This window comes from Phycodurus eques, chromosome 11 (assembly GCF_024500275.1).
Source record: "Phycodurus eques isolate BA_2022a chromosome 11, UOR_Pequ_1.1, whole genome shotgun sequence".
NCBI classification, from domain to species: domain Eukaryota; kingdom Metazoa; phylum Chordata; class Actinopteri; order Syngnathiformes; family Syngnathidae; genus Phycodurus; species Phycodurus eques.
Window position 1 is genome coordinate 27,707,292 of NC_084535.1, and position 26,846 is coordinate 27,734,137.

The 26,846-nt window shown below is 41.7% G+C and overlaps 1 protein-coding gene across 6 annotated transcripts in view; it reads right to left on the reverse strand.

Annotated features, from left to right (window-relative positions):
• Positions 1–26,846, reverse strand: part of gbf1 (golgi brefeldin A resistant guanine nucleotide exchange factor 1) — a 133,562-nt gene that overhangs the window by 16,210 nt on the left and 90,506 nt on the right. For 4 of the 6 annotated variants that reach the window (XM_061689923.1, XM_061689921.1, XM_061689924.1 and 1 more), the window contains 25 exons: positions 22,563–22,710; positions 21,396–21,616; positions 21,149–21,308; positions 20,670–20,881; positions 19,802–19,900; positions 19,487–19,681; positions 19,209–19,401; positions 18,883–19,020; positions 18,717–18,805; positions 18,413–18,615; positions 18,130–18,253; positions 13,791–13,916; positions 10,902–10,984; positions 10,132–10,368; positions 9,755–9,848; positions 8,704–8,880; positions 6,844–6,908; positions 6,524–6,647; positions 6,082–6,153; positions 5,816–5,910; positions 5,589–5,742; positions 4,993–5,218; positions 2,384–2,541; positions 2,031–2,280; positions 1,032–1,252 (listed from right to left, as the gene is read on the reverse strand). In XM_061689923.1, the coding sequence (XP_061545907.1) occupies positions 1,032–1,252; positions 2,031–2,280; positions 2,384–2,541; positions 4,993–5,218; positions 5,589–5,742; positions 5,816–5,910; positions 6,082–6,153; positions 6,524–6,647; positions 6,844–6,908; positions 8,704–8,880; positions 9,755–9,848; positions 10,132–10,368; positions 10,902–10,984; positions 13,791–13,916; positions 18,130–18,253; positions 18,413–18,615; positions 18,717–18,805; positions 18,883–19,020; positions 19,209–19,401; positions 19,487–19,681; positions 19,802–19,900; positions 20,670–20,881; positions 21,149–21,308; positions 21,396–21,616; positions 22,563–22,710 (3,864 nt within the window). The remainder of the gene's footprint in view (positions 1–1,031; positions 1,253–2,030; positions 2,281–2,383; positions 2,542–4,992; positions 5,219–5,588; positions 5,743–5,815; positions 5,911–6,081; positions 6,154–6,523; positions 6,648–6,843; positions 6,909–8,703; positions 8,881–9,754; positions 9,849–10,131; positions 10,369–10,901; positions 10,985–13,790; positions 13,917–18,129; positions 18,254–18,412; positions 18,616–18,716; positions 18,806–18,882; positions 19,021–19,208; positions 19,402–19,486; positions 19,682–19,801; positions 19,901–20,669; positions 20,882–21,148; positions 21,309–21,395; positions 21,617–22,562; positions 22,711–26,846) is intronic. The other 2 variants (XM_061689922.1, XM_061689927.1) reach the window with 1 other exon arrangement.

Consider the following 26,846-nt stretch of genomic DNA (forward strand, 5'->3'; position numbering starts at 1 on the left):
TTAACAAAACACTCACAGCAAAACAAACACTCTACAAAAAAGCTGTAAAAGCCTTCTTATTCTAGATGTCATGGTGCTCAACACGATGGCTTGGAGGACCAGAATGAATAGACAAGGTATTTATATGAAGCTACACCCGTCCTTTGGAGTCAAAGGCGTAGACCAAATTGCTGGTACCTCACAAATGTCACTGAAATAACTTGGAACTGGCAAAAGTAATAAGGAATAAAATTTACTGAAAATTAGGAAATACAAATGAGGGCATTTTTTTATTTGGTCGAACAGAATTCAAGTAATGAAAGCCTGAACAAAAATGGTGGGACTCTTGACCTAATATTTTGTTGCACAACATTTTGAGGCAATCACTGAAGTCAAACTATTTCTAAGTCTGTATGAAACTGGTGCCATTTTTGACTAACTGCTCTCGCTATCTCAGGTTCATAAGGGGGCTTTCTCCAGACTCCATGTTTCAGCTCCTTCCACAGATGTCCATTACAAATTCGATCTGGACTCTTAGATGTTCTGGATTGTTTGTGTGTCTTGGGTCATCATCCTGTTGGAGGAGCATGACCTGGCAGCTGTGTGAAGTTTCATTTTTTTTTTTTTTTTATGTTTGTACTTTTAATGCTATTATTCTTTCTTAAAAAACAAATACACCAAATAGGTCCCGGAACGGATTAGTAGCTTTTCATTTAATTTCATCAGGGAAAATGTAGTAAATTAAAAGTTACGTGCTTGGTCACAAAACAAATTAAACTCATATATCAAGGTACTATCTACTGTATAAGTTATTATGACTATTGTCAGTTTTAGTAGTTCTATCCATGACGATTGTAGGTTTTCCCCTTCTCTTTAAAGGAGGGTACCAACAGTTTTGTCCATGTATGCCATCTTTATAGAAAAAAAATAAAATAATAAAAAAATAAAAAAATGGTGCCTTAAAGCCATTGTGTTTGTTGAACAAGATGCTTTTGGCAAAAGTTAGGGTCAATGACATGAGGTAGAATGAAAAAGAAGACTCCTGTACTTACATCCCGACTAACCTGTAATGACACCGTGTGGTAACTTGCTGGGACACCCTCCTCCTCCTCATCATCACTATGGGAACGTGACGGACGTTGGCTGGAAGCCCGGCTTCCGCCTCGTCTTGTGCCATTGCCGCCTTCTTTCTCCTTCCCTCCAACCCTCTTCCTCAAACGAGACTTGGAAGAGTCAAACTTATGACTCTTCTTCTTGTCATGGTTGCGGTAACCTGAGGAATGAAACATGCTGTAAGAATGTCACAGTACAACTTCTAAACATTTTGTTGATTTTAAAAACTTCCTTGCTGCATCGTCAATAATTCATTTTGCTCATGTTTTGTTACTTTTTTTGCTGCTTTGTTTTAGAATTAAGCATGAACTTATAGTAACAAGGATAACAATCAGTTGCTTACTCACAAATTTACTTGTATGAAATCTGGGCCTTACTTTATTTCTGGACTGTTATGGAATTTCTTTGGATCGTGTCATTTTGTTGCAGCTTTTTCGGATCTTTTGTCCAACTTGATTTTGTCGGAACAGATTCTGTTTAAGTGAATTCAGCTCTGGAGGTAATCAGGCTTGGGTGTGATCGGTGAAAATTAAGCAAAAATTGTGATGAGCCACAATTAATTCATGATTTAACAAGGGGGGTAATTTCTTTTTCATACAGGGCCAGGTAAGTGAATTATTATTTTTTCCCTTAATAAATGAAATCACCATTTCAAAAACAGCACTTTAAGTTCACTTGGGTTCTATTTGTCTGATATTTACATTTGTTTGATGATCTAAAACAAAGTGGGGGAAAATGCAAACATGGTCAATTTGAGAAGGGGGCCAATACTTTTTCACAGCACTGTCAGTGAAATATGCCTTCCGTCAGGACAATTTTAACTGACAACTACGCCAAGTCTCTCCTTAATATCTTCAGAATGGTATACATGCTCATTTATTAGAAATTAACTGCTAAGGAAAAAAACCTTTTGAGTTATGTGCATTTGAGTAACGAACCTCCATTGAGGCTAGCCTCCACGAATACCCGGATCGCTCGAACACACAGCTCAAAGTTGTCCGGTGTGACGTGGGCAGCGTCACGGACAATGAATGACAGTGTTTCTACACACTTGATGAGAGACTTTGTGTCGTGCTGGCCAAGGTCCTGACCCACTGTGAGACTGTACTGGTTGACCAAGGGGTGATTGAGTTGAGATTTGGAGCTTACTGGAGGGGCCTTACTGGTTTCCAAATCCTCTTTTCCAACCTAAAAATGACAGAGTATTGGTTAAGGCGAGGGTCTCCAGAGAAAGAATGTCAAAGCATAACCTCATCTGAAACTAACAAAACAGGTACAAACAGGTACTGACCACCAGCCATCCACTGCTTGCAACATCCACATCTGTTGTGGAGCGAGGGATTCGGGTCTTGCTGTGTTCAGTGTAGACCTCTGAGTCAGACGTGTACCCGCGATCTAAACTCACTTCACTCGGATGGTGGGATGGCAACTCACTGTCTGACTGAGCACCTGGACACGCATGGATGACAGATGGATTGTTTGACATCAAAAGATGAATAGGAGACGAGATCAATGTTTTTTCACTTATTTTCAGGTATTTACAGCTGGATGTGATACACAATTTAAATGATAGCATTATTTCTAATGAACGACCACATTTTAAGTCTAATGCAATGTCTATCCTCAAATGTAACAAAAGCAAAAGTGCTATGAACGCCCATGTGTAAAGGCATCTGCTTAACGCTAGCTGACAAAATCCTCCCGTCGGCCGTCAGCGAATTCACTATGCTCTCCTGGAACAGAGAATATACCGGCTTCTACATCTGATTCGATGATGAAATAAGGACAAATGGTGGTCAAGCCACAATGTCTTTATTCTGAAAATGAACAGAAAATATTGCGCCTCTCCACACCAAAACTAAAACATTCCACTCGCGTTTCATTCAAGCCTGCATCCCACACATGCGCAGGGACACTCCTCTTCCTTCTGGCATTCCCACCACCCCGATTCACTCATCCTTTTATGATTTATGTATTTAATTTTTAAAACGCTCCTGTTCAGTTGCATGGCCTTGCAGAATGGTGGATCTGTATGCGTTTGTGCTCGAACAGTTTTGCTGTGAAACAGGGGAATTTGAAATACTCCCTCTACTTATTTTTACATTTTTTAATGATTCTGATGTTTATTGAAAATGCAGCCGGACAGAAAAGGGGTTTTAAGGGACAGACAGAGGGACAAAGTGGACAAGGGGGTGAAAACCACAGCAGAACTATAGTGAGACAGTCTAGACATTTGAACACAAGTAACATTACAACAGCTGTGTGTAGATTTGGGGGGGGACACCCGGTGAGGACTTGCAATAATTAACCAAGCGAAACAGATGAGAGGACAGAAAAGGGCAGGACAGGATGTGGGGAAACGAGCAAGGCATTGCTACTGTCGAGTGGTGCGGTGGGATTCTTTTTTTAGTGTCTAAACACCTCTAAGAACCTGTGAGTTGAAATGTTCATATAATTTGTGTTGTTCTAAGTGATTCCAGCACAAGTAATTAACGTCGATAGTGTTTCTTACTTATTAGCAGGCTTTACACGATCAGGATTTTTGGGGCCGATCACAGATCAGCCAGTTTAAAAAAATGATAACCGATCCGATCACAAGATGGAGGAATGAGTCTATTTAAATGACCTGTTCATTTACCGTATATACTTGTGTACTTAATTGCTCAAAAATGTTTATTTACAATAAATAATGTATCTTTGTTCCTCTATTTATGCCAGTGAGGCATCGTGACAGACAGAACAAATGATAAATGGTCTTCTATTAGATGGCAGGAAATAAATACAGTAATTCATGTATCCACTTTTTGTGACATTTTTGTTTGTTGGTGTGCCGCGAGATTTGTCAATTGTAAAATATGTTCCTTTGGCTCCATAAAGGTTGGAAATCACTGCTCTAGTCACATCGTGTATTCTAATCGGTCAGGTCAAACCAACATGACAGAAATAGTAGGTGCCGACTTTCTGTAATTCAATTATTGTCATTCAATTTCTTCACCCACACCGAAACTTTAGAGCATGATTCGAGAGAACGGCGGCATGTTTACGTACAACCGTCAGCGCTAGCAGTAGCTTGCTAGGCTATATAACGTTTGGTTGCCTGCTTGCGAGCCGTATCGTATTCATATATACGTGGACATACCTCCAAAAATCCTTAAACGAACGTCCTCTCCTGTCCACCGGTGACCACCAACATGCGTTTTTCCCCATTTAGTCCGTGTAATACAGTCGGCGCGATCCACTCTTATTGTCGTCGCCACGGTAACGGGGGTATCCGGTCGCATTTGAGTTGACAAGATAAAGCCCAATGATCGTAAAAAAACGGGATGCGGTGGTATCGGAATACAAGATTTTATTTCGATTAAGTTCATGATTATTTGCTAAAAACAATAACGTTTATCGGTTTGAACATTCAATATTTTGTCTTTGTCGTCTATTCAATTAAATATAGGTTGAACATGATTTGCAATCTGTTTTTATTTGTTTAACACAACGTCCCAACTTCATTGGAATTGTCGTCGTAGTATAAATGTAGACTACACAGGCAAATCCCTCATCAACAAAAACACCTGTCAGTCATGTTCCAATTTTTTTGCTTACATGACAAACACGAAATATGTGCTATCTGCTAAGGTCTGTATCAGATCCAGATGTTAAAATACCAGGAAATAAAAGAAATATTGATTTTGTCATATTTCTGTCTAAACCAAACAGCAAATTGAACAGCAAAAAAAAAAAAAAAAAGTGATTAGAACAGTTGAGGAGTAAAAGAGTTACAGTGTATACTATGAAATACATGAATCAAAATGTATAGACTCAAAATAAGTTTATTCACTAATTATATCCATGGAAAGTGAGCCGTACACATTTGTAAGAAATCTAAAGTCAGAGAAATATTGGCACCTGTTTCGATGTCTGTGCTGGCAGACGTAAACTGAAAGGAGGCGGGAGGTTTCACTCCAGCACCAATGCATTCAAGCAATGAGAAGAGAGTGTACCAATGGTCTGTGCTATGGATGTTGGCTGCATTGGTCTTTAGCAGTTCATGCAGACCGTAAGCCACCTCTCTACTGACCCGGGACAAAACATGTGGTTTCATCATAAGCAGGAGACGCAGGGAAAGGAGCACCTATATGTGGGGTGGAAAAAAAACACACAAAAAAACAAAGATGAGAGGGTTAGAGATCTCTTGGAAGCACAATGAAACACTGTAAATGCAGACAAATTATTAGAGTTGCCTGCAGGAAAACATTTTCAAGTAACTTAAAACAAATATTCAACACGAATTGTAGGTCCTTTTATTTGAGGGAAAATTACTCAGGGTCGGCCTTGTCTGAGTGGCTGCCAAGTTTCAGTTAAAAATATCCTTGTATGGGGATAAGGTCGTACCGATCGAAATTCCAAAGGGTTCTTCGTGTCGACACTTCAAAATGTCTGTCTGTCAAAATGTTAGCCGTCTGTCTGATATGTAAACCCTTAGAGGAGAGTGACTACTGTACCTGGGAACTAATATCTTCTCGCCGTAGCAAGCGGATGGCAAGTCGAAGGAGTCCGACGACACCCCTCTCTACCAAGAAACAGCTCTCGTTGGCGTGGACGCAGAGCTGGCAGAGATGGTCCCGCACGGTCTGCCACACACACGACACACGGTCTCTACAAGCAGAAATGCGTTTTTAGGGCATGAAAATGTCAAAACAGGAGACTTTTGTCGTGGCGCAACTCCTACCGATTCTCCATAACAATACGCAGTAACATCTCCAAACAAAAGGCGGCATCCTCTTCATCGTAAGTCTCGTCATCGGGGGTGACCGATATCAACGCCTATAGAAGATAACGTAGTTGCTCTTTAATTCGTAATCAATTATTCGTAATCAAATGAAGTGAATTAGACTCCAGAGCAACAACGCAAAAAAAGATAACTCGAGGTCAGCAGGACATTCAAAAGTACCCGTGATTAGGGTTTAAGGCTAAATTTCAACTAACAATAATTACCTTCATTAGTTCCTGTAAAGACTCAAGCTGAAGGAACTTGCTCTCTGTGATCATCATCTCTGGGTCACATTGCTGCAGACAAAGACAATGAATTGAGTGCACCCCCGCATAGTCACGATTCAGTATTTGCAAAGTCGGATACCCGCAGATTATTATTATTTTTTTAACCTATCCTCCATTATTTGTGGAAAACCCCGCATAATCACAATTTTGTATACCGTGGTTTTGTGGCAAAATACCCTCTACACTATGTATGTAGTTTGGGAGAATAGGTCTGAGATGACCGTTATTAAAATCTTGAGTAGTGAATAAAGGTTGCATTGGGGAATGTGCCTGGGTGTCTGACTGAACCCTTTCATGCACAATCAAACATGATGCCTTTTAGGTGGTTATATTTGAGATTAACGTCTTGACAGAGTCATGCCTTGTAAATTGCATGCACCTTGATGCAGAGGAGGGCGGCTTGTTTGGCTTCCTGATTTTCCATAGAAGGTCCTCTTAGTCCAGACTGCTCAGCTCCACTCAGAGTCAGCCAGTTGACAAAACTCAAGACTGCCGACTCCCCACTGACATGATATCGGAAAAGAGAAAAAGAAAATGCTTTATTTTTTAATACCAAATGGCTTGATCGCTTTCTGTTTCAGTAAATGCTTACATTGAAGTTATAGAGATAGTATTTTGTATGAATTATTGATAGTGACACACAAAAAAATGAAACACAACACAAAATAGTATTTTAAAGTACCCAAAAAATGTACTTACCGATGAGAAGGAGTTTCCTCTCTTTGAAGAGAGATTTTTCCATTTGGCTCAAGAAAATCCTCCACCTGAAGTAACACAATTTTGCATAATTGACAGCAGGTGGCAGCACAGACCTCCCCAAAAAAAAAAAAAACAGTGACCGGCCCATAGGTACAGAAAGTATTGAGACCCCCTTAGAATTTTCACTTTGTTATATTGCAGCCATTTGATAAAGTCATTTAAGTTCATTTTTTTCCCTCATTAATGTACACACAGCACCCCATATTGAATTCTTGACATTTTTGCAGATTTATTAAAAAAAGAAAAACTGAAATATCACACAGCCATAAGTATTCAGACCCTTTGCGGTGACACTCATATATTGAACCCGGGTGCTGTCCGTTTCTTCTGATCATCCTTGAGATGGTTCAAGACCTTTATTGGGAGTCCAGCTGTGTTTGATTATACTGATTGGACTTGATTAGGAAAGCCACACCCCTGTCTATATAAGACGCTACAGCTCACAGTGGATGTCAGAGCAAATGAGAATCATGAGGTCGATGCATATTTCACACTGGACCTCCAGCAGCTTGGGTTCTGTTCCTCATGCGTCTTAATCCAAACCCTTGGAGCTTAATTCTCGAATGAAAGGCACACTATACTTTCATTGGAAAAGAGGACCTTGGACCACTGGCCAACAGTCCAGTCCTTCGTCTCCTTGGCCCAATTGAGAGACTTCCTACATTGGCTCAGAAGCGGCTTGACCCGAGGAACCCGACAGTTATAGCCCATCTCCTGGATTTGTCTGAATTTGGCGGTTTTTGAAGCTTTGACTGCCACCTGATTCCACTCTTTCTGGATCTCTGCTAGATTCTTGAATCTTGTCTGATTGATAATCCGCTCTTTTGCTGGTGCATCTTCTCCTGCCACATTTTGTCCTTCCACGAGACTTTCCATTGATATGCTTGGAAACTGCACTCTGTGAACAGCCAGCCTCCTGAGCTATGAACTTTTGTGGCTTACCCATCCTATGGAGGTTATCAATGATGGTCTTCTGGCCAGTGGTCAAGTCTGCAGTCTTCCCCAAATTATGTAAATTGTGGGCCCTGAATCTATGAAAATTTAACTGTTTTAATGGAACTGTGGAAATAAACTTTTCAATGATATTTACATCTCTTGGAAAGGGAGGGAGAGAGAGAGAGAGAGAGAGAGAGAGAGAGAGAGAGAGAGAGAGAGAAAGAGAAGCGAAGCGTCTGCCCCACTTGCACACTGACTGTGGAGTATCTGCAACATTTGCACAATCAACATTGTCCCAGATGATCGCGCTACTAGTCACTTTTAACCGCATACACTCCTTGAAGTCTCGGCGCCCTTTGCACAATGGTCATCGCACCGGACTATTGCAATATTAGTCATTCAAACTGCTCTAGGTGCTAGAGGACTCTGCATCCTTTTGCACAATTTAAAATAATAAAATTATTTTAAAATTTTAAAATTTAAAATAATAATAATAATTTAAAATTTAAAATAATAATAATAATTGTCCCGGCATTACCAGATAACTAGCAAACATTTATTGCTCAGAAACTGTTTTTGTCAATGTCTTTATGTCTCAAAAGTGTTCTCTGTTGTCGTACTCGAGCGGCTCCAACTACCGGAGACAAATTCCTTGCTTGCTTTTTGGACATACTTGGCAAATAAAGATGATTCTGATGCTGACATAATGGCCTTCAACTTCGTCTCATTGGACTGCATGACAAGTTCCAATTAAAAGCAACTATACCTCGAGAAAATATATATTTTTTTAAATGATGTAATGATGTAAGTCACAGGCTTAAAATTGCCTTGAAAAAAAGTATATTTCAAGCAATTCACACCGACCTCGACCATGGCTTTGGGTAGTAGTTCGGCCCTGAACAGCTGCAGCATGGAATCCATGATGTTCTTCCAACCTTCTCTGAGGATGTTGCCGTGCTGATGGGCAAGATCAAACACCGTCTTGGCAGCTGTTTGCGCCTTTGTGTTGCTCCCAAACACAGTTGGGAGGTTTTCTACTGACTAGACGGGAGAACAACCATTCAGTTACCAAGACTACTATCTATTTGTCTGTCCATCCTGTTGAGAAATCCCGTTGTTCTGCAGCTCGTGCCTGGATCAGACTACAAGACAAATTTGGTCTCTCACGATTGCCATAAAAATCTGGCCGTATCTCGGTCAGACAGTGGCAAAACTACACGATGTGTATTCTGATACTACCGCATCCCGTCTTTTACAATCACTGGGCTATATCTCGTCAAATAAAACACTATCGGAGAGGCAGAACCAGAAAACGTGTCACCGGTCAACGCAAACGGATACACTCATTACCATATTGTCCATTGACACAGTAATTATTCTATGACTATTTACTGCTACAGAACAATTGGCACAATTACATGGTTAGTGAGCTCTTTACAACCGCGCTCCGCCGATTGCTGTCAAATGCCTCATTTCTTTTCCGTCATTTGCGGTGCGCCAGAAACTGGGCTAGCGCGGGAACTGAATCGGGCATTCACTAAATATGAAACATAAAATAATGAAAAATACAGCAAGATGTTGGAGGAGCTGACAGGCTTAATCAGCATTGCGTCATCTCCTCGAATAATGGCTTTTTTTTATTCCAACAAAAAAATTGAACTTCAGCTTTCAGAGAATCTTAGTCATTGTGACTGCCATGATTATCTTACTTGTTTGGTGTACTGTATTGTTTTAACATGCTATTATTCTATAGCACAACTATACTGCAATACAGTATATGGGTATAATACATTTTGTATTTCGTGAGTGAAATTAAGAGTAAGGTATCATACAAAATAAAACGTTGACATCATTGGGAATCAGGTTTTGCCAATTAATACCACAGAACACAGTGACTGAAATGCAGTTTTCTCACCTCACTGCTCAGAGTTGTAAACTTGCACAGCGAGATGATCAAATTGTCAAAAACATCATTAAATCCATAGTGAGCTGCTATCTTTGCACATTTCCTGCATAGATGCAAACAAACGCATTAGTATAAGATTTCACCATGACTTCAAGGTTTTCTTGCATGATCGACAACAATATTATCCTTACAATTATAATGTATTCGTAATTAAAACACCGTATGTATTCAAACCAGCCATTTTAAGCGTGTATGTGTGTGTGTGCGCTGTCTGTAAATAAAGCTGACTGAGTGTATGATAAGTTCAGTGGGGAGTCTTCTTCAAGAGCTATTTTACAAAGCATCTTCCAGCTCAACCAAATAGTCTGTCACCAAACATACAACACCTGAAGCCAGTAATGGCCTTTTGGAGGATGTTGTCATCCAGACTCTTGTCAAAGACATAGGACAAAGCCGCAATAGTCGGACCCCAGGTCATGGTGAATAAGTCATGGTCATAACTGCCAGGTGGCAGGTGAAGGAAAGTCCCCTCTGGTGTAGCACCGCGATGTAGCAGCACACTCCACACATAGTTCTCCTTGACTAAACCAGTCTGCTCATCTGGCATCACAATCTCGTCATTCCTGCAAAGGGAAGATTAATGCTCCAATGTAAGATGCGAACACAGGTGTATCATGGGGCAATCATTCGTGGCAAAATGTGACTGTGAGACTAAAGCGTAACTCTGGCTCCACTGATGATTATGCAGGATAAAGTGGAGCAATTCTGTCTCCAGAACAGTTTCATGCTTAGTGCAGTGTTGGTCAAGTCCAGCATTCTGCAGGTCTAGTTCCATCAGTCCTGATGAAGCATCCTTAAGCAAAATACAGACTCTGGAGTTGCTCATGATGCTGCAACAGTAGTTGGGAAATCAAATTCCCCTTCAGTGGCAGCATACACCATTTTGACACATCAAAGATAGAAATGGGCTAAGTAATTGCAGCCTTATTATTATTATTATTTTCATCTCTCACAAGGCCACAATAGTGTAACTAACTGATCATATTCTGAAAAAAACACTACTGCCAGAGATGTGTTACTGTTACTACAGACAACAAATACATTCACGTGGTTTAAAATACTTTTAAAGAAAGGCCTGGTGTGTACTGGAGCTTACTTGATAGCATTGTAGATATCCTCTAGCATGTCCTGGTTAAAATCTTTGTTTCCATTAACTCCCTTTAGATTCTTCTTGAATTGCTGTTGAAACAAAAACAATACAGCTATCTTATTAAAAGAAACTTCATTTAGCGCTTCTGGAGCAAAAATACCCAGCGATTCAATCATGTCCTAGTAAATGAATTTCAGCAAATATAGCAAAGTCTCATTGTTTTTCGTAAACTGAGCATCCAAAGAAAAATGGAAAAGTGGAAAAAGTATTGGCCCCCTTCTCAAATTCTTATATTTTAAGCATAGTTTCCCCACTTTGTTTAAGATCATCAAACAAATGTAAATATCAGACAAATATATGAAACGGTGATTTCAAAAAAATATAATATATATAAAAAAAATATATATATATATATATATATATATATTCAAAGTTACCTGGCCCTGTGTGAAAAAGGAATTAACCCCCCTCGTTAAACCATGAATTAATTGTGGCTCACCACAATTCTTGGTTAAGTTTCAATGATCACAACCAAGCCTGATTACCAGACCTGTTCAATCAAGAAATCACTGAAATAGACTCCGTCCCGACAAAATCAAGTCGGACAAAAGATATAAAAAAGCTGTAACAAAATGACACGATTGAATGAAAACCCAGAACAGTTGAGAAATAAATTAATTGACATCTACTCAACCAGGAGGCCACACAAGAAATTCAGGACAACTTCTAAAGAACTGCAGGCCTCTCTTGCCTCAGTTAAGGTCAATGTTCATGACACCCCAAGGAGGAGGAGAATGGGCAAAAACGGCAACCATTGCAGACTTTTGGGGGAATATTAGATGGACTGACGAGATGAAAGTTGAGCTTTTTGGAAGGTGTGAGTCTCGTTAGATCTAGCGTCAATATAGCACAGCATTTCAGAAAGTCCTGAAGGAGAAGGTTCGGCCATCTGTTTGTGACCTCGAGCTGAAGTGCCCTTGGGTTCTGCAGCACGATAATGATCCAAAACACCAGTCAGCCAGCTTCTGAATGGCTTAAAAATACAAAATCAAGGCTTTGAGGTGGCCTAGTCAAAGTCCAGACTTGAATCCGATTGAAATGCAGTGGCGTGACCTTAAAAAGGCCGTTAATTCTCGAAAACCCGCCAAAAAAAAAAAATTTTTTGCAAGGAAGAGCGGGCCAAAATATCTCCACAGAGATGTAAAAGTCTCATTGCCAGTTACAGAAAACGCTTGATTTATGTTGTCGCTGCTGAGGATGGCCCAACCAGTTATTAGGTTTAGGGAGCCATTAGTTTTTCCACACAGGGCCAGGTAACTTTGAATTGTTTCTTTTTTTCCTTAATAAATTAAATCAACATTTAAAAACAGGACTTTAAGTTCACTTGGGTCATATTCGTCTGACATTTGCATTTGTTTGATGATCTTAAAGTGGGGAAACTATGCAAAGACATAAGAATTTGAGAAGGGGGCCAATACTTTTTACGGCACTGTAAAAGGATGCTGGGTGGGTACACACTCATTATGTGTCACTTAATATGGTTAAGTCCCCAAACAGGGATTAGGGAAAAGATCCTCCTGTAAATAAACACACTCACTGAGTGATAACTGACAGGCTCAAGTCTGACTTTGGTAGAATTTGTTGAATGGTGAAATTACTACTCCACAGCATCAATAAAAACTGAATTATTATCTAGAAAATGCAATTCTTCTGAGCCAGCTCTTGAAATAGAGATTGTGTAAGTGGCCATATACTGGCAAAGAGAAGTAGACTCAGTCGCATAGGAACACAGTGTTCTCACATTGTTACAAACAAGGTCACCTAACAACCACTAGAATCACGAACACAGAGTGGACAAAAAAAAAAAGAAAAAAAAAAAAAAGACTCAAGCACATTTAACATTACACCACTTACCCATTCCGCTATGAAAACATGCTGTCCCACTGTCAAATCCTTTGCAAATGGCTCTGATTTACACACTGATGCTCGGCATAGTTTTCTCCCGTCAAAAATAAACACAGTGCCCACATATGCTGTGCTGAATATTACACATTGCAAGCTGCTAACTAACTAATGTGTCCGGCGCCACTTTTATTGGACCTCTTTAAATTATAGTTCAGTAGCCCCTTCCTGTTGTCTGAGCCAAGAGGTGAAATGCCCCTAACGCCCTTTTGGAAATGTTATTATCAAAACAAACTGGACAAAACAAACAAAACCTCATGGAAGATCATTCAACATCTAGAGCACGTAAAAGAATGAATGTAACAATTTGTTAATCAATAAGTCCGTTCGCAAAACCTCGGAGTCTGTTTAGTCTTCAGACTCTGCCATTGAAGCCTCCAAAAACACAGACAACAGATGAAGTGAGGCTGCCTCCCCCTCACGCTTGGTCGCCTGTTTAGGACGAGTTCACCTCTCAGGCAGACCACCACTGGCTCCAGCTGTTGACTGAGGGCTTTCGGAGCCGCCAAGCTGCACCAATGCAAATGCTAGAACTCCCAGAGGAGTGTCATAACGTCAGCACTCACATGCACCGCAGGGACAATAAAGAGAAAAACGATTACTAGGAAGCTTTTGGTTAATTAGTATGGAATCTGAAATGTTTTAATTTTATTGCTCAAACTTCTCGAAAATAATCGGGACTCAGCTTATGTTAAGTGATGATTACAGAAACCTTACTGAATAGACACTTCAACACGTTCCTTTATTATAATCAAAACAACATTATTGAAGAAATAAATGGAAATATATTTAAGGATCCACAAATTTAGCACAGAGGTAAAAATGAGAACAACTGTTTTAAATTAGCTGCGAACCATGATAGTAATTTAATTTTTTGAAACCTCAAAGTTGGTCACAACCACAAACAATTTGAGTGAGTGAGTGAGTACTAACCTCGACAGTCATTGGGATATTCTGCTTCCGTACATTGTGGTTATGCTGGTCAGTGTTCAACATGATAACAGCGTAGGCCAAGGCAAATCCTGCATCATTGGTCAGGAAGGGAGAGCCGTTTACTTTCTGTAAAAACAGTCAAGATCATTTGGCATATCTGACTTAAAATCAAATGATGAATGTAAATGGGTAACGACTAGTGATCAATGACATGCAAAATCTTCTCCACAGATAAGTCGCCTGATATAACTACTGTATAGCCAATAGAGTGGAAACCCCATTCACACCGAGTCATTCCCTATAATTACTCATTGACTGCTATTTTTGTATTAAGTGTTCAATCCAAGAAAAGGTCACTACTAGGAATAGTTTCCAGGTCACATGGCTTCTCTCGCTATTTTGGGAAGAAAAATGTTCTAGCAATAGAGTACCGGTAGGTCTTTTTCCCTCGTGTATCCCTGCATGTTTGGAAGGGACACACCGTTTTTAAAACTGATGTCATCCAACAACTAGAATATGGAGGGTTAATCATGTGACAGAGCTTGACTTATGTTGTCACCATCCCCACTAACTTTATACCAGTTGAAATGATCTGATAATGGAAAAGGTTATGTTTCACAATGTTGGCCTTGTTGGGTGCCAACAGAAAAAAAAAATGGGCAGATGTCTGTAAAGACAATGTAGGTTGAATTTAGGTTGTGTTATGCTTGCTCGGTAATTGCTGCCAATATCAGCAATGACCAAGCTAAAGTTTAAGGGCCTGATTTACTGAAGGTTTGCGCTCGCAAAAACAGACGCAAACTTGATTGCGCCTGCAAATGGATGTGGAAGCTAATCTACTAACCGGGCAAAACCAGGATTGTGTCTGCAAAATGCACTCAATTGCTAGGAAATTTGTCTTTTTCATCAATACATCCATTCATCTGAGGTCAAGCCGCAGGGCCAGCAGCTTGAGCAGGGAGGCCCAGCGTTCCCACTCCCCAGCCAGTTCATCCAGCTCTTCCGGGAGATCCCGAGGCATTCCCAGCCGAGAGAAAGTCTCTCAAGCTTGTCCTGGGTCATCCCCAGGGCCTCCTTCCAGTGGGACGTGCCCAGAACACCTCACCAGGGAGGCATTCATGGGGCATCCTAACCAGATGCCCGAGCCACCTTATCTGGCTCGTCTCGATGCGGAGAAGCAACGACTCGGCTCTGAGCCCCTCCCGGATGACCGAACTTCACACCTTGTCTCTAATGGGGAGCCCTGACATCCCAGGGAGGAAACTCATTTCGGCCGCTTGTATCCGTGATGATGTTGTTTCGGTCAAGACCTACAGCTCGTGACCATAGGTGAGGTTTGGAGCGTAGATCAACCTTTTTCACCACGACAGACCGATACAAGTCTTCGGCCCACCGCCTCACAACATCCGGAGTTGAGGTCCCCATCCCCACCTTACACAGTGTTGATGGTGCACTGCTTCCCCCTCCTCAGACGCCGGATAGTGAACCAGAATTTCCTTAAAGCCATCCGCAAGTTGTTCTCCAGGGCCTCACAGACCCGAGTTTTTGCTTAAGCGACCACCAAAGCTGCATTCTGAATGGCCAGCGGTACATATAAGGCCAAACAGACTAAAAGGCCCGATAGGACTCCTTCATCTTGACGGTGTCCCTGGTGTCCACAACCGCTTCAGGGATTGCCGCCACAACATGCACCAACCACTTTACTGCCACAGTTCCGGTCGACCATCTCAACAATGGAGGCACGGAACATGGTCCACTCAGACTCAATGTCCCCGCCGCCTTCCCCGGAACATGGGCAAAATTCTGTCGGAGGTGGGAGTTGAAGCTCCTTCTGACAGGGGACTCTGCCAGACGTTCCCATCGAAGCCTCAGGTTATGGGTTTGGGTCTGTCAGGTCGGACTTGCATCTTCCCCCACCATTGGAGCCAACTCACCGCCAGGTCCCCTGTCTTCACCCGAATGTTCAAGACATATGGCCGCAAGTCCGAGTTCATCCAGCTCTTCCGGGGGATCCCGAAGTGTTCCCAGGCCAGCCGAAAGACGTAGTCTCTCCACTGTGTCCTGGGTCGTCCCCGGAGTCTCCTCCCAGTGGGATGTCCCCGGAACACCTCACCATGGAGGCATCCGAATCAGAAGTCCCAGCCACCTCATCTGGCTCTTTTCGATGTAGAGGAGCAGAGGCTCTACTCTGAGATCCTCCCGGATGACCGAGCTTCTCACCCTATCTCAAAGGGAAAGCCCGGACACCCTGCAGAGGAAACTCATTTTGGCCGCTTGATCTTGTTCCTTAGGTCACGCCCCACAGCTCGTGACCATGGGTGAGGGTAGGAACGTAGATCGACCGGTAAATCGAGAGTTTCGCCTTTCGGCTGAGCTCCTTCTTACCGACAACGGACCGATACAAAGTCCGCATCACTGCAGACGCTGCACCGATCAGCCTGTCGATCTCCTGTTCCATTCTTTTCCTCACTCGTGAACAAAACCCTGAGATACTTGAACTCCTCCACTTGGGGCAGGATCTCATCCCCGACCTGGAGAGGGCACGCCACCCTTTTCAACTGAGGACCATGTTCTCAGATTTGGAGGTACTGATTCTCTTCCCAGAACTGCTCCAGTGAGAGTTGGAGATCACGGTTTGATGAAGTCAACAGAACCACCTCCTCTGCAAAAAGCAGAGATGCAATACTGAGGCCACCAAACTGGACCACTCTATGCCTCGACTGCGCCTTGAAATTCTGTCCATAAATGTTATGAACAGAATCGGTGACAAAGGGCAGCCTTGGCGGAGTCCAACACTCACCAGAAACGAGTCCGACTTACTGCCGGATATGCGGACCAAACCCTGACTCCAGTTGTACAGGGACCGAACAGCCTGTATCAGGGTGATCGGGACCCCATACTCCCGAAGCACCCCCCGCAGGACTCCCCGAGGTACACGGTCGAATGCCTTCTCCAAGTCTACAAAACACATCTAGACTGGGTGGGCGAACTCCCATGCACACTCAAGGACCTAGCCGAGGAGCTGGTCCACTGCCAGGACGAAAACCACACTACTCCTCCTGAATCTGAGATTCGACTTCCCGATGAACACTCCTCTTCAGCACCCCTGAATCGACCTTACCAGGGAGGCTGAGGAGTGTGATCCCCCTGTAGTTGGAACACACCCTCCGGTCCCCCTTCTTAAAAAGGGGGACCACCACCCCAGTCTGCCAATCCAGAGGCACTGTCCCCGATGTCCATGCGATGTTGCAGAGGCGTGTCAACCAGGACAGCTCCACAACATCCATAGCCTTTAGGAACTCCGGGCGAATCTCATCCACCCCCGGGGCCTTGCCACCGAGGAGCTTTTTAACCACCTTGGTGACCTCAACCCCAGAGATAGGAGAGCCCGCCTCAGAGAACCCAGACTCTGCTTCCTCATGGGATGGCGTGTCGGTGGAATTGAGGAGGTCTTCGAAGTATTCTCCCCACCCACTCGCAACGTCCCGAGTCGAGGTCAGCAGCGCCCCATCCCCACTATACACAGTGTTGATGGTGCACTGCTTCCCCCCCCCCTGAGACTCCTCCCATGATTTGCAAATCATTGTATTCTGTTTTTATTTGTTTCACAAAACGTCCCAACTTGGGGTTGTAAATACTGAATACTTATGGCTATGTGATATTTCAGTTTTTATTTTTTATCTGCAAAAATTCCAACAATTCAGTCAATATGGGGTGTTGTGTGTATATTAATGAGGGAAAAATTATTTTAGCAAATGGCTGCAATATAACAAAGAGTGAAATATTTAAAGGTCTGAATTCTTTCCGTACCGACGGTATATCTCCTCAAAGAGGGAGAAAGGGACTTTTGTTTCACAAACGTCAGCAAGAGATGTGTCTGTGGCAGCGTGAAACAGCATTTCACCAAGGACTACTTCTCCTGCGGCTTTCGCGTAGGTAGCAGCTTCCGAAAAGAGTAAGTAAAAGAATAGCCTCTATTTATTAAACCCACAAAGATTTGATGTTTGAAAATGGTCAGGATGCAGCAAGTATATGTTTTTGATGAATATTGAGTTTTTAATCAGGAATATTTATTTTTCCAAGTATTAAATTGTACATACAGATGTATACCTTTTTTTGATACAGTATTGACGATTTTGAATGGTGAAAGTTATTTTACACAATATAAGTCTTCTATTCGCATTTTTGACTGTGTGTTTTATGCAAATTAATAAATGCTACTAAACATGAGTAGCTCTCTTGTAATTTCACTAGGAAAAGAGTAGCTTACAAATGATAAAATGTTGGCGACCCCTGTTTAAACTGATGCAAAGTGATAAATACATAAACTATGCCTTACATGCCAGTTGTCTGTAAATGTTTCCAGAAGTCTTTGGATGACAGGAGCCTCTCCTGGTAACCTGAAGGCCTCAAGGTAAAGCCTCAAGGCCTCATCAATACGAAGTCCCTGGAAGGTGAACGTGCTGCAACACGGTTCATATTTATAAAGATGTTCAAGACTCAAAAAGAAAAAAATATATAAAGTTTTAAAAGTGAAATACCACCAGATCACAACATACTTCAAGATGGCAATGAACAATTCTCTCAACTGCAAATTCTTCAGTGTTTTTGGAACATCTTACTTGACAAAGCTGTCTAGGAGCTCCATATTATTGCGATCACTGACAAATTCCCCGATCATCTTTTTGTCCAATCTGGGATTCTCTCGGAGCCATTGGGCCACTTGGTTGTTATCCATTGGATTACTGAGAAGCCCTTTTTCTTGAAGGAACTGAATTCCCTTCCTTGGTTTCAGATTAAATTGCTCTGTCCCTGTGATCAGAAGCTATGAACAACGCAAAATAAACGACTCAATTACATTTGCACTCTACTGTGTTCCAAACAACAGTTAGCGTGTGAACGTATGTGTGTTTGTGTATATTATACCTTTTTCTTTGTCCTTATTTCGAACAACTCTTGGGAATCAGGTATACTTGAAGAGAAACGTTGAGGTTTTTTCATGGTTGTCTTCTCAGCTGGACGAAATGATGGAAATAAAACGTACTTTTAGTTTACATGGACTGGGTTTTGCGTCATGAAAATCTAGCCTTACTAGCGTCACTCTCTCTTTGCTCCTGTCGACACAGTTTCATCTTTTCTGCCATCAGATTTCCACTAGTTGGTGGGCATCCTGGACCACGGTCCGCTCGTGGAAAACTCCAACCGTTGATACTGCCGTCTTGAATAAGATCTGAGAAATGAGCAGTTTAAAAATCTTGATCGCTCAATGTGCACATATAAAAAAAGTAAAGGACATTATCAAATATTGATATGATGATGCAAACAAAAAAAACTAAACCACACACCTTTTATAATATAGAGATGAATCCTATCCCCAAAAAGTAAGCAAGGTTAAAAAAATGAAACGTAATTCTTTACCAGTTGTAGCATCTGTTCCCTTTTTTATTAATGTTACTTCCTCCAGTGGCAGTTTTTCTGAATGGTCTTGGCAAGCGATGTTGTCTAGCACTTTGGCTTGGCAGTGGGCCTCAGTGCTGTCAATGACAGTTAGTAGAGCTTCCAGTGACAGAAGGTGAGTTGTGTAGAGCTGTCCGGACACAGGGAATGCATTCTGTGGAATAAAAAAACATATGTAATTAAACTTCATTGATCATTAAGTGTATCAGTTTCCCCTACAAAGGGGGGGGGGGGGCTACCTTAGACAGCAGCTTGGTGAGGTCTTCAAATAGATTAGAGCAGTAGAAGTCACAATCATAGTTGATGTACAGCTCAGTGACAAAGCTGGGGATCCTCCACAGCTGTACCAGTGCCTCCAGAGCCATTTCCTTCATTTCATAGGGCATCTTCATATTCTCGGATGTGATTATGTCCATCAGTTTCTTAAGGTACATCTGTGGGGTTTTAGCATATTTTGTGATGATTAACAGGTACATTTTTAATATGAATCAGTTTCCATTAGGATGATTCTACATTACTGAAAAACAAAATAATGCTGACAAATAAAACATTACCGCCAGCTGAAATTTAAGATGCACTCTCATGCTCTCAAATAGTAGGAAACACACTCGTAACGACGAAGCATAGAGGTTCAGACGGTCCATGCTCAGCAGCTGCAAAAAAAAAATTATAAATAGAAATCGCAAAAATACATGTATGCATAAATACATACATATATATAAATAAATATATATATACAGACACAAATACAGTGGGTACGGAAAGTATTCAGACCCACTTAAATATTTCACTCTTTGTTATATTGTAGCCATTTGCTAAACTCATTTAAGAGTGAAAAACTTTCCAAAGCCAAAAATGTACTTTCCAAGACCATTATGCTTTTATCTCCATGTTGTTAGGTATGAATGAAAATAGTTCACAAATTAAACACACACCTTTTCAAAAGCACATTAAACTATATTTTCATGTATTGAATTGAATATTCTTTTCACTTTGCTGTTCATGCAGAGCAGATCACTGTGTTCAGACCACCAGAAGATGATACAGGTTTGGGAATGGTCCACCCAGAATCCAGACCTGAATCGGTTTGAACATCTATGGGGTGATATGAAACTGTTTGTGCACAGCGGATGCTCTCGCAATCTGTTAGATTTAGAGTGTTTTTGCAAAGAGCAGTGAGCCACATCAAGATGTGCTACACTCAAAGCACAACCAGGTTATTCTTAAGTTTTTATTTTTAAAACAATTTTCATTTAAAAGGTTGGTTTTTGGGTTGAGTTGTATGTTTTAGGTTCCATTAGAGGTGGAATAAATGTTAAAATGATTTTTCTTGGAATTATTTTTTTTCATCAAAAAAATAATAATAATTCCAATTTCATCAAAAAAAAAATAATGTTAGGTGATGATGCTACTGTACTTTACCTGGAAAAGATGCCTACAAAGCTCATCTTTAATCAGTCCTAGCAAAGATAGGTAGTTGACAAAGTCTGCAGACTCCAGGGCCACACTCAGCAGTTGCAGGCCCATGTGCATCATCGCATCAGTGTTGTGGCGGTCATGGGGGTTGGTCAATGAGATGAGGAACCGGAAGAGCTCCCGGAGACATGGCAGACCATAGGGGATGAGGGATGCACCTAGAAAGAAGACAAAAGGGATGATGAATGGTTGTTAAGGAGGTGAGTGTATGCTGTATATAATGAAACGTCAATAGTGCATCTTTTCACATGGAATTTTTGGTGTACACAACTGTTGAAGCTCAAGGATAATAAAGTTGGATCATTTACATAAAATGGTAGAGGTATGTTCTATAACCAAGTTTTTTAGGGGAAATCTTTTTTCCAGGTACAGTGATGTAATGCAAACATTTTGTACACTTATAATATTATAATGAATATTCTTACCATCTCTTTGTGTGGACTGTGTGAAACGGACACCTCGGGGATTGACGTAGTCCATGTCATGGATAGAGGTGCTCCCTGACTGTTCTGCAATCAAGTCTTTTTCCTCAAGAACCTCTGGGATTGACTCTACTGATGTTGATTGAGCCGGTCTAACGTCAGCCTTGATTAAAATTGAAAAGGACATACATTACATCCTTATCACGGCATTCATGTATTAGCTATAAAGACAAAATACCTTCAGACCCACCTGTGCATTTGGAGAGCCAGGATTTGTCTCTAGGACTGTGTTGGCATTGACAGGTGTAGCTGCAAACAAGCTACACTGATCCAGGTCGGAGAGGTCTTCCCGAGAAGTGGTTTTGGAGCAGGACTCTAGGCCACTGTCTGTGGTTGTGGGACTGGAAATAGAAGAGCCAGCGCTGTCTGAGGCGGGTAGTGAACACCTTTGCTCCATTACGACAACTCCACCTAAACAGGGGGACAAGAACAGCTCAAGGGAAAGGTAACAGACTAGGAAAAGTTGATGAGATGACTTTGGAGGCTAGCGCAGTAATATTAGGTAACATTGGGCCGTTGGGAGATTTAGCCCTGTCCTTTAGAAAATGTTTTAAACAAACTCACTTGACACTTTTATGTTGGGAAGTAATGTTTTTTCAAAGTTCCCTAACCGCAATATGTGCTATGCTTGTGTCATATCCATTTGACCAATCAGCATACAAGCAGCGTTGTAAAGACCCAGATTTCTTTCGCTATCATAACTCAACTTTATTTCTAGAGCACTTTAACAACAACTCCAGCTGTACAGCAGGTTACAAGTTCATAGAAGCAATGAGAGCGCACTCAACGATAAAATGCTGTGTTTTTGTTGCCTCGCTGACCAGATTTGCTTGCTAATATATAATTTACTTTTTAGATAATTGTAAAATGAGCCTGCTATATATTAGAGTGCCTTGAGTTTAAGTTAAATCCTATGTAAGTCACTTCCAATATACCCATGATGCATTGCGTTTTGATCACGTTTTGGAAAGAAATCAATCCAATGTTAGTATTGAAGGAAATCCACTACATTTTCTCAAAACAGATTTTATAACCAACAACATTGTTCTGTGATTTGCCAATCGTTTTTGAGCAATGAATTGGTACAACCTGATGATCAAATCAAATCATTTATAAGTCTGGGTGAAATATTTAAAATGGATTTATAGCTTTTCATCTGTTCTGACTTCAAAAAAATAGCTACTTGTGATATAAAAAAAAATAATAATAATAATTTGTTTTTAAAGTTTTTCATATCTACAGTGCAATATCACACAGGGCATGCTTACATTCTAAGCATGATAACATGAGTGCTTTTAGAATAGAAAGACATTATTTTGGAAGTACCACGTACACGATTATTATATGTGCCGCTTACCAGATAGGTTGGTACTACTGAGGTTGGTAGACTGGGCAGGGTCCATCTGTCCAGAGGAACTTTGCACCATGTGGCGAGTTGGCTTTGGTGAACGTTTCTGCTTTTTCCATTTGGATGACTCATTCATTCCACCTGCACGCATCTTCAACTGAAGGGGGAAAAAAAATGCACCTTATTCAGTGAGGGTTCTCCCAAAATATTTGAATGATTGAAAACAATCAATCAAGCAAATGAAAGGTCTAGATAATACAAGAAGCTTTGTGTAATATGAGTCATAACTCTGTGCATGCTATGATACTGTATTATATCACATCTTAGCATCTGCTCTACAAAGTAGCTAGATTACTGATGTGAGCAATAGTCAAGAAAACAGGGAATTCTTTCCCTTGCCAGGAACCAGGGACATTGGATGGAACGAGCCCTTGGTGTAGGGCTCAAAGAGCCTGAAGAAGCAAGGTGGGTCACTCTTCCCATGGGCTCACCAATCCTGCGGGGGGCCAAGGGACTCAGGCGCAGTGTGAGCTGGACGATGGATGAAGGTGGGGACCCTTGCAGGCCAATACTTGTCTACAGATGCTGGCTCAAGGAACGTGGGGCATCACGACAAGCCCCAAGTTTTGTGCGCTCCCAGTATTGGCGTTCACCCTGGTGGGCGATAAGGTACCTACTCTCGGTCATCGGGAGGGGGGGACAGTTGTTTTGTGCTCCTGCTGCGTACTCCCTTGTTCTGCTATGGGACTCATGGTCGGTTTGCCAATGGCCTGGAAGGGTGCGACTGAGAAGAACAGCACCCCTGATTTGAACCCTGGCAGTGTTTTGTTAGTGGATCTCCGTGCTTGTCGTGGACTGTCCATGACAAACACCATGTTCAAGCATAAGGGTGTCCATATGTGCCCTTGGCACCAGGACACCCAAGGCTCAATTATTACATTTGTGGTTGTATCATCCACCTCGCAGCCATGTCCTGGGAAACTGGGATGAAGACACCAGCAGAGCTTTTTTCAATTGAACATCACCTGGTATTGCAAGGGAGGAAGCCAGTTAGGCCTGGCATCCATGGATGGATGGAAAAACAACAATATCAACTACAACACGTATGTATCCAGTCACGTGTATTATGTACTTGCATCATTTGGTATGGTCGGAAATTCACTCCAAGCGCTCTCGCTACAATCTGGAATGTCCAGAAACTCAGAGCACTGTTGGAGTGTGCCATTTGATTATTCAGAGCGCCACACTCGCCACTCTGACTGAGGAGACATGGAGGTGGGAGCGTCAGGCAGGACGAGATGTTTACAGACAGAAGTGAAACATTCAGTATGCTGGATTCCTTGACGAATCCCTGGCCAACACACTCGTTCGTAAGTTCATAGAAAATGGAATGCTCTCTGCCCTTCTGAAGACTGCACTCTCAGCGTGCAGTGAGAGCGTCAGATACTCATTGTCTTGTTTGAAAACAACAGTTCTATTATTACTATGATAAATAATTATCAGGCTTTATTTGCATCGTCAGCTGAAAACCTACTGCTCTAATACAGGCAAAGGTAAAACAAAAAAGTTGCTCCTTAACAGACAAATATAATTTTAAACGGTGGCCACAGAAATTATTTAACATATATTCAAGTGACTACAAACAGATTAAAAAAAAACACTGTAAATATTTCAAATGTTGGCATGGTAGTATGCGATCTTAGAAAAAGCATAATGGTGAAAGAGCTTGGTTTACTATGTATTGCACATTTTGAGTGCTTTTACAATGTCACAGCTCATTCACTAATTCTGATTACAATTAATGACAGTGGTGCCATAAATTGCTTACGCTGATGACACAACATCAGGGGCAAATGGGTGTTCGGTATCTTGCTCAAGGATACTTTGGCAGGACAGAGGAGCAACTCGTGATCAAACCGTCCCATTGAGAGATCAGAGATGACTGGTGCAGTATATAAACCCACTCTAATTTGGGGATGAACAAAAACCATTGGTTTCACATATGGATAATCCAAACTATCCCAGAGGTCATATGCTATCAAGTAATTAACACAGAGACAAATTAACATCAGTTAGTAAAATACACCAGCAAGTGTTGTCTGCTCCAGCATAACTATAGGGAATAAATTGGAGTAAGTTTTAAAATGGAGATAGAAAATGTTTTAGGGAGAGAGACTATCCAGCCTTAATATTTAAGGTCATCTTTCTTACCTGCACACGTGTGTTTTTCCATAAGATAGTGTAAGCCTCAGAAGAGAAGGGGAGTAGGCAGGTGTCCATGATTAGTGATATGAAACATGTCAGCAGTGGGACCAACACAAAACACATGCAGGTACATGTATTTATGTACAGTTCATACGGAAAATATTCAGTGGGTCACTATGAACCTTTAGTTATGTTAGAGCCTTATTCCAAAATTGATGAAATGTTTTTCCTCTACACATAACGCCCCATAAGGAGACGAAAGGAAGCAGAGCTGGAGGTGGCGGAAATGAAGTTCTCTCTAGGAGTAACCAGGTTGGATAAATTAGAAATGAGCTCATCAGAGGGACGGCCAAGGTTAGAGGTTTTGGAGAAAAAGAGAGCAGACTTCGATGGTTTGGACACGTCCAGAGGAGAGAGAGATAGAGCGAGAGGGTATTTTGGTAGAAGGGTGATGAGGATGGAGCTGGCAGGCAAGAGAGCTAGAGGAAGACCAAAGAGAAGGTTGATAGATGTAGTGAGGGAACACATGAGGGCAGTTGGTGTTAGAGAGGAGGATGCAGGAGATTGGCTTAGATGGAAAAGGATGACACACTGTGGCGACCCTTCACGGGACAAGCCGAAAGAAGAAGACGACGACACCTCATAAGGACAACCCTAAATATATATTTGTTAATATTAATACAGTGGGGCAAAAAAGTATTTAGTCAGCCACCAATTGTGCAAGATCTCCCATGTAAAAAGATGACAGAGGCCTTTAATTTACATCATCAGTATACCTATCACCTATGACAGACAAAATGAGAATTTATTACCAAATTATGGTGAAAATAAGCATTTGGTCACCTACAAGCAAGCAAGATTTCTGGCTCTCACAGACCTGTAACTTCTTTAAGAGGCTCCTTTGTCCTCTACCCGTTACCTGTATTAATGGCACCTGTTTTGAAGTCGTTATCAGTACAAAAGACACATGTCCACAACCTCAAACAGTCACACTCCAAACTCCACTATGGCCAAACAGGTCTTGAGGTAAAGTGCATCCTGTTTTCAATGATCATCCTTGGGATGTTTCTAAAGTCAGGTGAACGCGCATGTCAGATCACAAACCATGAATGAAGTCGAAGGAAATGTCTGTAGACCTCCAAGACAGGAGTGTCTTTAGGCACAGATCCAGGATGGGTACAGAACAGACATTTTTGTGCATTAAAAGGTCCCCATGAGCACTGTGGCCACCTTCATCCGTAAATTGAAGAAGTTCAGAACTACCAGGACCCTTCCAAGTGCTGGCCACCTGTCTAAAGTGAGCAATCAAGGTCGAAGGGCCTTAATCAGGGAGGTGACCAAGAATCCAATGGTCACACTGTCAGAGCCCCAGCCTGCCTCTGTGGAAAGAGGAAAACTTTCCAGAAGGACAACAATCTCAGCAGCCATTCACCAATTATACCGATATGGACTCTCAAAACAATGAGAGGTTTTCTGCACTGAACTCTTTGGGCTGAATGCCAAATGTCATGAGGAAACAAAGCACTGCTCATTAACCTGGCCAATACCAGCCTACAGTGAAGCATATTGGTGCCAACATCATGCTGGGGGGATGGATGTTTTTCAGTGGCAGCAACTGGGAGACTAGTCAGGATTGAGGGAACGATGCCTGCAGCAATGTAAAGAGACATCCTGGAGTAAAACCTGCTCCAGAGCGCTCCTAACCTAAGACTTGGACAAAGTTCATCTTTCAGCAGGACAACAACCCTAAGCACACAGCCAAGATATCAAAGGAGTGGCTTCAGGACAACTTTGTGAATGTCCCTGAATGGCCCAGCCCGAGCTCACCCAGTCTTGTATCCCACAGAACATGTCAGGAGAGATCTGGAAATGGCTGTGCTTCGACACTCCTCAATCAAGCTGATGGATCTTAAGAGGTACTACCAAGATGACTGCGAAACTGCCCAAAGATAGGCGCGTCACGCTTGAGGAATCATATTAAAAAAATACTTGAGACTCTAAGTATTGAGCAAAAGCTGTGAATGCTAATGTAAATATGATTTTTAAGTGTTTTATGTTTAATACATTTACAAAGATAAAACATTTTGA